Below are 14,514 nucleotides of genomic sequence, written 5' to 3'. Positions count from 1 at the left end.
ATTTAACGTGCCACGTCCTCTCTTGAACACATCTCCTCCACCCTGTTTTTTCCCTCTTATAGTACTAATCACCTTTTAATTTACATGATAAATTTATTATGTTTACTGTATCTCTCTTCATACTAGAATTTAAGCTCTGTGTGCCCAGGGATTTTTACTTATTTTATTGATAGCTGTAGCTTATGAAAAAGCAAAGCAGCCCCTTGACATCCAAGAGTTGGCCTGGCACTCACAGCTAGGCACTGGTACTCTGTAGAACACAAAAAATTTCACAAAACAGCAACATCAAACAAGGCCACTGTGACTGTGATGGATGGAGACAAAAACATTACCACTCCATAACCACTTCTGAACACAGACACAATATAAACATTGTCCAGATCACAATAATGACCAACATCTATGTTCTGGCTAATCTGGGTGACTACTACTTCTTGACCAATGACATGTTAGCTTCCTGGACAAGATTTACTAACATGGCCAGTCATAAAATTAATCCCATTTGCTAACAGCAGCCAGCAAGGCCCTACTATTTCTTAAACCCTTCCCCAAATCACCTAACTGAAGCCCAAATCTTACAAGACTTTTCTGACACTCTCTTTCTAAGAGGCTCCACTGTTCCTCATGGTATACATTCTTTCTGTTGCATTGACTAATAAACCTAGTTTGATGAACTGCAAGTGTTCTCCTGGCTTTGACAATCATGAATTCCTAGAAAAGAACTTGGCTTACAGGAAGCATTCAACAAAAACTGGATGAATGACTAGAGATTGGAAGCTATAACGTATTTGTATAGGACTGATCTGACATTATAAATATTCCTTTATTGAAAAAATATTAAGGTGTTTATAATGAACCTTGTTGTGATGAAAATATTTACTGAGTTCAGTAGTTTCTACACAGTGCTACATGGGGAAAAAATACTTACTGAGTGTTTACCAAGTGTGAAATACTGAGAACAGAGAAGATTCATGCCCTGTCTGCAAGGAGTTCAAATTCTAGAGGCGAGGGAATTGCTTCTTGGCCTTTCAGCTAAGATCAAGTGTAGAGGGGAAGGCAGTGTGGTGACTGTATAGCGAGCTGGGAGAGCCTAGAGGAGGGGACCACACTTCTTGCCTGCAGCAGACACAAAGCAAGAGATAATGTATGCAACTTTTTCAATAAGCTTAAAAACATGTTCTACATGTAAGATGGAGACAAAATGTGGTCCACTGGAGAAGGGAATGGTGAACCACTTCACTATTCTAGCCTTGAGAACCCTATGAACAGTATGAAAAGGCAAAAAGATAGGACACTAAAAGAGGAACTCCCCAGGTCAGTAGGTGCCCAATATGCTACTGGAGATCAGTGGAGAAGTAACTCCAGAAAGAATGAAAGGATGAAGCCAAAGCAAAAACAATACCCAGCTGTGGATGTGACTGGTGACAGAAGCAAGGTCAGATGCTGTAAAGAACAATATTGCATAGGGACCCAGAATGTTAGGTCCATGAATCAAGGCAGATTGGAACTGGTCAAACAGGAGGTGGCAAGAGTGAATGTTGACATTTTAGGAATCAGCGAATTAAAATGGACTGGAATGGGTGAATTTAACTCAGGTGACCATTATATCTACTACTGTGGGCAGGAATCCCTTAGAAGAAATGGAGTAGCCATTATAGTCAACAAGAGAGTCCAAAATGCAATACTTGGATGCAATCTCAAAAACGACAAAATGATCTCTGTTCATTTCCAAGGCAAACCATTCAATATCACAGTAATCCAAGTCTATGCCCCAACCAGTAATGCTGAAGAAGCTGAAGTTGAACGGCTCTATGAAGACCTACAAGATCTTTTAGAACTAACACCCCCAAAAGATGTCCTTTTCATTACAGGGGACTGGAATGCAAAAGTAGGGAGTAAGGAAACACCTGGAGTTACAGGCAAATTTGGCCGTGGAGTACAAAATGAAGCAGGGCAAAGGCTAATAGAGTTTTCCCAAGAGAACACACTGGTCATAGCAAACACTCTCTTCCAACAACACAAGAGAAGACTCTACACATGGACATCACCAGATGGCCAACACCAAAATCAGACTGATTGTATTCTCTGCAGCCAAAGATGGAGAAGCTCTATACAGTCAGCAAAAACAAGACCGGGAGCTGACTGTGGCTCAGATCATAAACACCTTATTGCCAAATTCAGACTTAAACTGAAGAAAGTGGGGAAAACCACTAGACCATTCAGGTATGACCTAAATCAAATCCCTTATGATTATACAGTGGAAGTGAGAAATAGATTTCAGGGATTAGATCTGATAGACAGAATACCTGATGAACTGTGGATGGAGGTTCGTGACACTGCACAGGAGACAGGGAGGAAGACCATTTTCAAGAAAAAAAAATGCAAAAAAAGCAAAATGGCTGTCTGAGGAGGCCTTACAAATAGCTGTGAAAAGAAGAGAAGCGAAAAGCAAAGGAGAAAAGGAAAGATACACCCATTTGAATGGAGAGTTCCAAAGAATAGCAAGGAGAGATAAGAAAGCCTTCCTCAGTGATCAGTGCAAAGAAATAGAGGAAAATATCAGAATGGGAAAGACTAGAGATTTCTTCAAGAAAACTAGAGATACCAAGGGAACATTTCATGCAAAGATGGCCTCAATAAAGGACAGAAATGGTATGGACCTAACAGAAGCAGAAGACATCAAGAAGAGGCAGCAAGAATACACAGAAGAACTGTACAAAAAAGATCTTCATGACCCAGATAATCACAATGATGTGATCATTCACCTAGAGCGAGACATCCTGGAATGTGAAGTCAAATAGGGCTTAAGAAGCATCACTACAAACAAAGCTAATGGAGGTGATGGAATTCCAGTTGAGCTTTTTCAAGTTCTAAAAGTTGATGCTGTGAAAGTACTACATGCAATATGCCCACAAATTTGGAAAACTCAACAGTAGCCATGGGTCTGGAAAAGGTCAGTTTTCATTCCAATCCCAAAAAAAGGCAATGCCAAAGAATGCTCAAACTACCGCACAATTTCACTCATCTCACATGCTAGCAAAATAATGCTCAAAATTCTCCAAGCCAGGCTTCAACAATACGTGAACGGTGAACTTCCAGACATTCAAGCTGGTTTTAGAAAAGGCAGAGGAACCAGAGATGAAACTGCCAACATGAGCTGGATCATCGAAAAAGCAAGAGAGTTCCAGAAAAACATCTATTTCTGCTTTATTGACTATGCCAAAGCCTTTGACTGTGTGGATCACAATAAACTGTGGAAAATTCTGAAAGAGATAGGAATAGCAGACCACCTGACTTGCCTCTTGAGAAATCTGTATGCAGGTCAGCAAGCAACAGTTAGAATTGGACATGGAACAACAGACTGGTTCCAAATAGGAAAAGGAGTACATCAAGGCTGTATATTGCCACCCTGCTTATTTAACTTCTATGCAGAGTACATCATGAGAAATGCTGAGCTGGAAGAAACACAAGCTGGAATCAAGATTGCTGGGAGAAATATCAATAACCTCAGATATGCAGATGATACCACCCTTATGGCAGAAAGTGAAGAGGAACTAAAAAGCCTCTTGATGAAAGTGAAAGAGGAGAGTGAAAAAGTTGGTTTAAAGCTCAACATTCAGAAAACGTAGATCATGGCATCCGGTCCCATCACTTCATGGCAAATAGATGGGGAAACAGTGGAAACAGTGTCAGACTTTATTTTTTTGGGCTCCAAAATCACGGCAGATGGTGACTGCAGCCATGAAATTAAAAGACACTTACTCCTTGGAAGGAAAGTTATGACCAACCTAGATAGCATATTGAAAAGCAGAGACATTACTTTGCCCACAAACGTCCGTCTAGTCAAGGCTATAGTTTTCCCAGTGATCATGTATGGATGTGAGAGTTGGACTGTAAAGAAAGCTGAGCACCAAAGAATTGATGCTTTTGAACTGTGGTGTTGGAGAAGACTCTTGAGAGTCCCTTGGACTGCAAGGAGATCCAACCAGTCCCTCCTAAAGGAGATCAGTCCTGGGTGTTCATTGGAAGGACTGATGTTGAAGCTGAAACTCCAATACTTTGGCTACCTTTTGCGACGAACTAACTCATTTGAAAAGACCCTGATGCTGGGATAGATTGAGGGAAGGCAGAGAAGGGGACGACAGAGGATGTGATGGTTGGATGGCATTACCAACTCAATGCATTACCAACTCAATGCATTACCAACTCAATGGACATGAGTTTGGGTAAACTCGGGGAGTTGGTGATGGACAGGGAGGCCTGGCATGCTGCAGTCCATGGGATTGCAAAGAGTCAGACACGACTGAGCAACTGAATTGAACTGAACATGGAAGATAGAGATACTTTCCACACACAAAGATTTAAGTTCAGCAAAATATATTACTGAACTAAAAAGTACCCCTCAAAGGTGTTAGATTTCTTTTAGTTCTCAAGGGAGACGACCAGTCTGTTGGCACACTGCACTACATTCTCATTGAAAACCATCCATTCCATTTCTTGGCTTATGAGAAATTGAAAGAAAAAAAAAAAAAACCCAGATTGACTGGTGTCTAATTTAGTCTTGAATTTTATTTAAACAAAAGGAGCATCAATCTACTTTTGTTCTACTATGGTACTTTGAGTGTATATGAGAGATAATTATAATTTTTAGATGCATAATCAGAGGAGACAGAAAAGTCCTCAAAACAAACAACAGGTTTAGTTGACAATACTGTTGTTGTGAAACTGTTATGAATGGTATCTTTTCATGAAGAAAAAAGACCAGTCTATTCCAGCTTTACTAAACGAAGAGTTGATTTTTGTTTAAATAATCTGCATCCTGGTGCCATTTCTACCTGCTCCATAGCTCATATCTAAGTTCCTGGGTTGCAGACAACACCTGAAGTAGACCTAAACTGAAAAAGGCTGACTAACCTGTATGTATTCCACCAGTGAAGTTGCTTTGTCGTGTCTGACTCTTTGTGACCCCGTGGGCTGTAAGCCTACCAGGCTCTTCCTCCATCCATGGAATTTTCCAGGCAAGAGTCCTGGAGTGGGTTGCCATTTCCTTCTCCAGGAAGATATTCCCGACCCAGGGATCAAACCCAGGTCTCTCACATTGCAGGTACAAGCTTTACCGTCTGAGTCAGGTATTTGCAATAACAGTCTATGCATTCAGCAGCAGCACAAGGCCACAGTGAAAATGAAAGCTATGAACATCACTAACCTCAGATATGTTAGTCATTCGGTCATGTCTGACTCTTTGTGACCCCATGGACTGTAGACCACCAGGCTCCTCTGTCCATGGGATTTTCCAGACAAGAATACTGGAATGGGTTGCCATTCCTTTCTCTAGGGGATCTTCCTAACCCGGGGGTTGAACCCGAGTCTCCTGCATTGCAGGTGGATCCTTTACCATCTGATCCACCAAGAGACCTTCCTTTTATCTGGTACACTTTTTCTAAGATGTCTGCCTAGGTTTTTCCCTCATTTCCTCCAAATCTTTGCCCAAATGTCACCTCATCAGAGAAAACTTCCCAGATCAGGTTGTCTAAAAAAGCAGCTCTCTTCCTCAGTCAATAAATCCCCTATTCACTATTGTTTGTTTTTTTTTTTCTTTTCTTTTTTTTTTTCCTTCAGAGGATGTATCAGTACCCAGCATAATATGTTTGATTGCTGACTGTCTCTGTGCCTATCACTTACTGTACTGCAAGCTCCATGGGGTAAGAACTATGATCACTGTTACATTCCCAATACTTAACAGGGCAGACAGTAGGCACTCAAGAAGTATTTGTTAAATGAATTCACATACCAGTTGAGCAACTAAGGAAGGCAAACATCAACTCCTATGAGAACCTTAAGCAGACCCCTGACAGCCCAGGGTTTCAAAAACCCAGGGTTTCCTTTCTTTCTTCATACAATTTTTGTTTGGTCAACATGGTTTTAAAAGCCAGCTTCCCTGTATCAGTTTGCTTCAAAATTTCAAAGTGTCTTTTTAAAACTTGCATTCATCATCCATGGAAGTGAAGAATTACAAATATTTTTATCAATGGCAATCTGAATGTTCAAGAAAAGTATAACTATCAGAATTTTAAAAACTGTTACCAATGCTGTTACTTGCTAATACAAGAAGGCCGATGGCACTCACTGCAGCCAGTAGATAACTAATTCATAAAGTGATCAGCTTAGCAGGCATCATGGGGCTGATGACATGGAACTGATATAAGAGACAGCATACCATATAGCAAAGAGGCAAGTTTAAGAGAAAGATAGCAGTCACTTCCCATTGGAAAGAATACATTCTCTAAAAATACTGCCAAGAAATTAGGGAAAAAATCACTTCCTATCATGAGGAATGGAGCAGGCCTTGAAATACAGAAACTCAGTTTCTAATACCTATGATGATGTTACCAGAAGCTCAGCTTGGTAAAAATCACTGAATTGCTCATAGGTAAACTACAAAATTTCTGAGTCATTGAGCATTATAGCTCCCTTGGTTAGCTATACTTCCACTAGAAGCAATGCAAAATGTATTTCAGCTGTTAAAAGAAACCTACAAATGTGCCTGCTCATCCAACCACTTACATATCAAGTCAACATATAGCACATTCTGTATGCGAAAAATGTTCAGAAAACTACAGAGGGCTACAAGTATAGAATTCTTTAACTAATCCAAGGCTTTATCCAGGAATTACTGCTTCTTGGCTAACTTAAACATCAATGGTTTTTTTTTTTCTAGAAAATCAACTTGAGAAAATGTAAAGATAAAAAATTTTATTTGATGAAATATATAGTATAACATTTTAAAGTTATTGGAAAACATTATATACACTGACAAAAAAATTTTTTAAAGGATCTCAATTCTAATAGGATGTACCAAATAACTTTCAAAAAGAAAATAACAATAAGACCATTACTGAAGCAAAGACATAAAATTTTGCTATTGGTCAAAAACCAGGCCAAGAAGATCAACTGTTGAACCAAGAGGGAAAAAAAAATCCTTTTATTTTGGATATACCTCTTTAAGTCTCTACAATCCAGTACACAAAAGGTAATTTATTAACAGCAAGTATAAACTACATTACAACAAATACCTAGGGAAACCAACCTGCTGTGAGAATCCACAGAAGAACTGGTACAAAAATTGTGGCAAAATGAAACAAAGGTTCTGGAAAAAAAATGAAGAAAAGGTTTAATATGTTTCACTCCATCAACTTTTTGAAACTAAAACAGGAAACTGTACTCAATAGTATAGGCAGTCCTAAATGCTTCTAATGTCACAATGCAATAAGCTTCTACTCCTGAGTTGTAAGGAAACAATTCAAAACAATAGATTATATTCATATTGATATCAACTTCTGCTCTTCCCAGGCAGAAGATAACCTCACTTACTTTATGAGATCCTCTTGCTGTTCTAGAGAAGAAATGAGCTCATATAATATGAACACCTAATGGTACTGCACCTTAAATGCCAACTGGGTTTGTAAAATCATCACAAAGTAGACTGACATAAAGCTCTAAGTGTATATTTTAAAGTCTGTTAATGCCAATAAATAGTCAGGAAATTATTATAGTATATATTGACACAAACAAGTATCAACTAATGGTTTATTGCCTTTGTTACTGCCTCATTAAACAACCAACTATTATTATTGATCATCTACTACAAGTAAAGATGACACTGTGTGATACAAAAAAACAAAACCTCTCATTTCTAAGCGAGTTATCACTTAACTGAGAGAATATGAAAAACTGATTAAAAAAATACAAGCTGAGAATGCATAAGGCAGTAAAAGCCACCAGGTGAGAGGATAAGTACTAAAATTAATGTCTTCAGGCAAAACTACCAGCACTAATGTTTTCAAATGACTACTGTCCTTCAATATAGGCTTTGACTGTATTTGAACACTGCTGTCACTTGCTCACGTGTCTCTGGATTTCTCTTTGGGCAGCCCCTTCAAGAGTCCATTTTTGAGCCACGTCAAAAAACCATCTCTTTCCTTCTGTCACACATTCTCACTTAGCTAATTTCCCATTCTGCGAGACTTGAGGCTGTTTTTAAAAATCCAGTGGATCCTTTGCCGCAGCTGAGGATATTTAGGTAAATACACTGCAGGCTGTGGAGGACATTTCTAAAGAAAAATGCTACACATCTTTTGAATAAGTTCTACAGCACCAGAGTGTCAGAGCTCTCAAGGTCATCATCTGGAAGGGCAACACTCATTTGTATGGATCAGTTCTGGCAGAATGCAATATACTTTTGGTCGCCTTTCTACAGTACTTTATGTATATAAAAGAAGTGCTCTGAGAAAGAGACAGTGCTAGGTGTGGATTATGGGGGTGCTTTGTGGGAAGGGGAGGTTTGACTCTCCCATAAGAGCAACAGTTCCATGAAAACAAGGACTTTGCCTGTCTTATTTCATTATGAATTCTCAAGGGCCTGAAATAATGCTAGGCACATGGTAACACATTCAAGCATATTTGTTGACTGAATGAAAAAAGAAGTCAGACTTTGAACTAGGTGTTAAAGATGAATACGATATGGTGATAGCAGGAACCAGGCAAGACCATATGTATTTTAAACATATCATGTAGCACAGGGTGGGGTGCCTTAAAAGCCAGACTAATTCTTAGACAAAGGATTGTGAAGTTTCTGGAGGACAAGTTGAAAAGTGGCATTTTCTAAACATTAACCTGGCTGAATTACGTAACCGAGTGGAGAAACAGAAAGCAGGAAGACCTGTCACTGCAGGGTAATAACAACTGGAAGATGCAAAGGCAAGATAACAGGAAGGAAGGCATCTTAGCTCAGCCAGAGTGGGCAAACATATTAGAGATCATCTTGGGACGAAAGGCAGCATAAGAAAGGAATTATGCTAAGTCAGTAACTAAGGTAACAATGGGTACAGAGATTCTAATGAAGACAGAGGGTTTCTGCATAAATAATCCGCTAAATTGAGAACAGGGATATGTAACGTACTGATCACTGGTAAACATTAGCCATCTTAATACTTGTTTTGTTTTTCTTAACAGAGTGCTCCTTCCATCTGGTGGCAGTTGCTTGAATTGCAGGCCAAATTCTTAAAGAGGCAAACAAGCTTCTGGAACAGGGTCAGAATGCTAGGCAGATATGTATGGCCAAAGCTTCATGGGCTCCCCTTCAAGGAGGGAGGTAAGAGAGAATAACCATCCATCCCCACATGAGGCTGTTAAGTTACTGAGTCCAAGGCCCCATAGACTCTATATAAATAGCATAACCACACCGAAATGGCGGAAAAGGAAAAAAAAAAGTAACTTTGGAAACAGTATTTTGACTACATACTCTAAGGCTAAAGAAATAAAGACAGAAGTGCGCACACACATATTTAAGTTAGGCTTGTTTCTCACAGGAATATATGAGTTAGCAATTCTGGAACTACTTTAAGTATAAACTTGAGGATTTAGCAAATAAATAAATAATGCAAATGAGAACCAGAAGTTTCTCACTGCTGAAGAAAGGAGATACTAATATGGAAAAGGGAAAGGTCAGATAGAATGAACCTTGTGTTGGCTTTAATCAAAAGTATCCATACAAACTGAGTTCAAGTATTGAGTTTATATGGATACCAATGACAATGAGCACAACGAACACCAGATCTAGATTTCTAAATACCATTTGTAAAAAAAAAAAAAAAGGACCAGAGATCCTTGGAGAAAAGTCTGAATCCAGGGCTGGAGAAGGAAAAAATACAAGAGGCGCCTAGAACATCATGTGGTACCAGAAAACAAACAAGACTTAAAAAAAGGTGATGTTCAGGGATGGGTATACTCAATGGGTATAAAGTTTTAGTAAGTTCTAGAGATCTGCTATACTTAACAGGACTGTATTCTTCCACTTAATAATCTGTTAAGGAGATAGAGCTCTTGTTACATGTCATCACAATAAAATAAAAAGTTAATGATGGGGACATGGTGAAAGGACGTGGGCACCAAGGCTGTGACAATCTGAGTAACAATGAATGATGGTAATGAATTTCAACACAGAATAAAGTATCTGGTTTAGTGGGAGAGTTCTCTTTTCAAACAAAATTACAAAAGCAAAACAGGTGTCCTGAGACCCTCAAAACACCATCTGAATCAATGTATCAAAGTTGACATTATCATGAATGGGACATCCTGATAACACATCCTCCTGATATGATGCCCTCAGCAGGTTGCAATAACGCTTCTGTGGTAATTGTGCCCAAACTTGAATCTAATAACAGGCAAATATTAGACAAACCCAAATTGAGGGACATTCAACTAAATGGCCAGCATTCTTCAAACATGTTAAGATCATAAAGACAAAAAAGACAGGAACTATCCCAGGTTAAAGAAGACTAAGGAGATCAGGATCCTTAAATGCAGGCATGAGTCTGAGATGGACCACAAAACAAATATCTGTGGGACCATTAGCAAAATTCCAATACAGTATATAGACTAGTTAATAATGTGCTAATTAATATCAATTTATTGATCTTGGTAACTATGCTGTGTGTTATCTAAGGTGCTAACAGTTGGCAAAGCTGAGCAGAGAGTATACGAGATTTCACTAATTTTGCAACTTTTAAAAAGTATGAAATTATCTCAAAATGAAAACTGAAAAAACTTCAAAAAAATAAACAGAACAGAATATAGGATAAGAGATCAAGTTCTGGTACATGGTTAAAACAGGTAAACCTAACGTATATGTTGCATAAATTATATCTAAATTTATATATTATATATCATTTATATTACTATATATCATATAGTAATGTCAATAGGATAAGTCATTGTTTGGTGCAAGGGTGGAGAAGATTGGAAAAGCACAAGAGAACTTTCTGGGGTGATAGAGATGGTCAATATTTGATTCTGGTGGTAGTTACATGGGCGCAAACATTTGTCAAAATCAAGATATTAACATTTAATGGGTACACTGTACTGTATTTAAACTATACTTTAAGAAAATTTACTTAAAATTTTTCATCTCAAATCTCTTTCATTAAAAGGAATTTCTGGTTTCTGATTCATTAAATAGAACACCTCTGTTTTACTGACCACAAATTTCAGGGCTAAGACACTAAAAGAAATATGAAAAAAGAACAAAAAAAAAAACCTACAACCAAGCTAAGTCAATGCTGTGTTAAACGCTCATAAATTACAAATATTTTATCACATACCTTATAGAAGAAATACTGGACAAGGTGTGCGATTCTCACATAATATAGATGTCCATGAGCCAACAGCAGTTTCTTTAAATGTTTAAACTTTGGGACCGCATAATCGCTATTCCTGGATGCTTGGCGACCTTCCTTGCCTTTAATACCTAAAATAAGACAATCTCTATAGGGTATTTTTATAGAGTAAGTAATCACCTCATCTGTTACTTCCATGTTTTTCTTGCTTACAAGTACAGTTCAATTGAATAGTTCAGCTTTGTTTTCTTAAGCAAAAAGTGCTTTTATCGGTGAGATTTACCAATAAAAAGTAAAATTGTTTAATTGGCAATTACCTATTTATAACAAAATATAAAACAATTAATAAAATCATTATTTTAATCATGATAAGGCAAAAATTATACTGAGGAAAAAATTTAATCTGAAAAATATCTTGAAGGTACTTGGTTAGTGATTAATTATACATGGCACCAGACTAGGTGCTATATTAAAGCAACTCAGAGACCTGGGGTTTATGGTTTAAGAGCTCAAAACTGAAGAGTTGTAATGAGATGGTTAAGTCCTCATACCAAATGATACTCTGAGCAGTGGTTAGCTAACACTTAGTCCTGTCCAAAATGTCCATAAACCAGCTGATTCACACCAAAGATCATTGAAATTTGCTCTTGTCCAAAATGCCCATGAGCATACTCGGTCCACACCAAACAGTTCTGGACAGCACCAAATTTCAAGGGGGCTTCACAGGCAGCTCTGTGGTAAAGAATCCACCTGCCAATACAGGAGATGCGGGTTCAATCCCTGGAGGGAAGTGGAGTTCCCCTGGAGGAGGGCATGACAACTCACTCCAGTATTCTTGCCTGGAGAATCCCATGGACAAAGTAGCCTGGCAGGCTACGGTCTACAGGGTCACAAGAGAGTCAGACACGACTTAGGGACTAAACAACATAATTTCAAGGACCTTTCTGTGTGGACAAAATGCACTATGGACATTTTAGACAAGATCAAATGTCCTGCAAGGCTGAGTAGCAGCCCATGCTCAAGCTTGAGCCCATGAGCTCAAGCGGCTTCAGGCCATTTCTGGTCAGTAGCCCATGAGTCAAACTAGAGTTCCCCAGTAAATAGGGTTACTTCCAAATGGAAAGAATTTGGGAATCCAAACTGCTTTATAATAATCTCCAAAATACTAATAATGCTATTATTTCTCCCCCTCCAAAAAAATGCTGGGGTGTTAGGATCGCTGCCTCCCAGAAACCTAACAGGGGGCAAAATGGTGAAGTCGTAGATAAGCTGTTGTTGCATGCCAACATGTAAATTCATCACTACAGCCCAAACGACCATGCATAGATATCAGCATGAGGAAAATCAGCCAGCCAGTTATCATTTCTGAGTTCCAAGCAGTTAAGGACCTCAAAAGATACAGTGTAGCAACATAAGCAGGCGATCTGGCCAGTGGTGAAAAATCAATAAAATTTCCTGCACGCTGGCAAAAATGAGAGCTAAATGATCAATCACACGGCCAAGAGGTTTCAGAAATTTGGTTTACTTGGCTAATAAAATAATATCCTCCAGCCTGGTATTGTTACATTCCCACCAGGGGTAGGACTTATGCATGGGCATATTCCATGATCAGATGAGAACCTTCATTTGATTAACAATGATCATTCCTGAATTCAAATTCAAGATGAGCAATGAAAACAATCTCTAGAATAATAAGACCACTCTACCTAAAAGCAATACTGATACCTTACAGCTGCCATCTCATTAGATGTTTCTTACCTATGCCCACATGGGATTCCAAGATCATGCTAACATCATTGGCACCATCACCTATCGACAGTGTGATTGGGCTGCCTTTTAAATTCTTCACCATTCTTACAATCTAAACGTTAAATACAAGAGAGGTATAGAAAAGGTCAAAGCAGAATGTGAGCTTGTACTCCACGGGGGTATTTGCCTCATTCACACTTTTAAATGGATGCCTTGCAAACAGAAAGGTGGTCTGTGCATATAATAGCGTCAAATTCTCAGGGGAGAACAACACAGCTTTTCAAAACGTAACACCAGTGCCCACTTGTTTCTGGTTTTGCTAATGGATGAACTGTCTAATCCATGCCTTCTACCCACATTAGAGAGCAGAACACATCCCCTCTTGTCACTGCTTCACATATCCTTTCAGATCAGGTAGTGAGGAGAGAAAGTAGAGACCAGAGAGCTGATTTAGGGTAATATGCATGGGGCAACCAGGACAAAAGTGGGCAGTGAGAGGATAATGGTTTTGGTCACCTCTGCCTCTCTCCTCCCTGCTGATACTCCAACCACCCCTGGGTGCACCCCAACCCTTATTTCCATCTACCTGCCGACTAAACTTTACCAAATCTTTGAGTGCTCAATATGATTTGATCTCTCATACAGGTTGCTGCATTATAAAAGGGGGTACCCTAAAGGTGATGGATGACCTTTGCAGAAAGATGCCTGAGATGTGTATAAAGCATCATCATTCCCTGAGTGTCTTTTAAAGATATGTTGATGGCACAGTGCAGCTCAATGCTGTGTTCAAGGTAGGTACTGAATAAAAGAAAACTTCTCCTGGCAGAGTTACTGTGGGAAGAATATTGGGTAAGTGGCTGTCCTCCTACCAATGACTGCTTTATGTGTCAACCCTCAAAACCCCTTGGAATCTAGCAGCTTTTAAACAGCTTATGTAAATAAGTAGTTAAATAATGTCTTGCAAAAATTTTGTACTCTCAAAGGCTTTCACCAGGTAACATAAATAAAATCCATTCCCATATAGATTAAAAATAATTTATGAGGCAAAACCACCCTGCAGTCTTTTCTTTAAACAAAATTCAGTCAGGTTTTAGTTAAATTGCACACCAAAAAAACCTGATGCCCAATCCATTTGACACAAAAATGATGTTACTAGGAAATGCCAGGTTTTCCCCAATCCTTCACCTCAACTTGGTTCTTTTTAAAAACTTTATGAGTGTCAGAAATAATCAGTGAGTCAAAGACAAAAGTAAACTTGTTTTTAATGGGCTACATTACTGGTTTAACTAATTGCACCTATTATACTGTATGCAGTAATGACCTAAAAGAAGAAAAATGCAGTCAGGAAAGGTCTAGGGAAGATGATAAAATTATCAAGGATGACAGCTTGTGCATGCAAATACAGATTAAAAAGATGAAAGCCAGTTGTTGCAGAAAGATAAAAGGATATATTGCTATGGACCATAAGCCCATAAAGATCTAGATAGATAAACATCAAGTTTTTTTTTCCAGAAGTTCCAAGTCACCGAGATTAAGAACTCTTCAATCTCTAGATAGCCTCACCAAAAAAGAAATCAATTTACTAAAAAGT

General features: G+C 38.6%; 1 protein-coding gene across 11 annotated transcripts in view; it reads right to left on the bottom strand.

The window, feature by feature from the left end:
* The window catches only part of ATP11C (ATPase phospholipid transporting 11C), a 173,789-nt gene that overhangs the window by 29,259 nt on the left and 130,016 nt on the right, over positions 1-14,514 (bottom strand). For 8 of the 11 annotated variants that reach the window (XM_070290638.1, XM_070290639.1, XM_070290642.1 and 5 more), the window contains 3 exons: positions 12,933-13,035; positions 11,160-11,305; positions 7,088-7,147 (listed from right to left, as the gene is read on the bottom strand). In XM_070290638.1, the coding sequence (XP_070146739.1) occupies positions 7,088-7,147; positions 11,160-11,305; positions 12,933-13,035 (309 nt within the window). The remainder of the gene's footprint in view (positions 1-7,087; positions 7,148-11,159; positions 11,306-12,932; positions 13,036-14,514) is intronic. The other 3 variants (XM_070290646.1, XM_070290648.1, XM_070290643.1) reach the window with 1 other exon arrangement.

This window comes from Ovis canadensis, chromosome X (assembly GCF_042477335.2).
Source record: "Ovis canadensis isolate MfBH-ARS-UI-01 breed Bighorn chromosome X, ARS-UI_OviCan_v2, whole genome shotgun sequence".
NCBI classification, from domain to species: Eukaryota; Metazoa; Chordata; class Mammalia; order Artiodactyla; family Bovidae; genus Ovis; species Ovis canadensis.
This window is presented reverse-complemented; position numbering and strand designations above follow the sequence as displayed.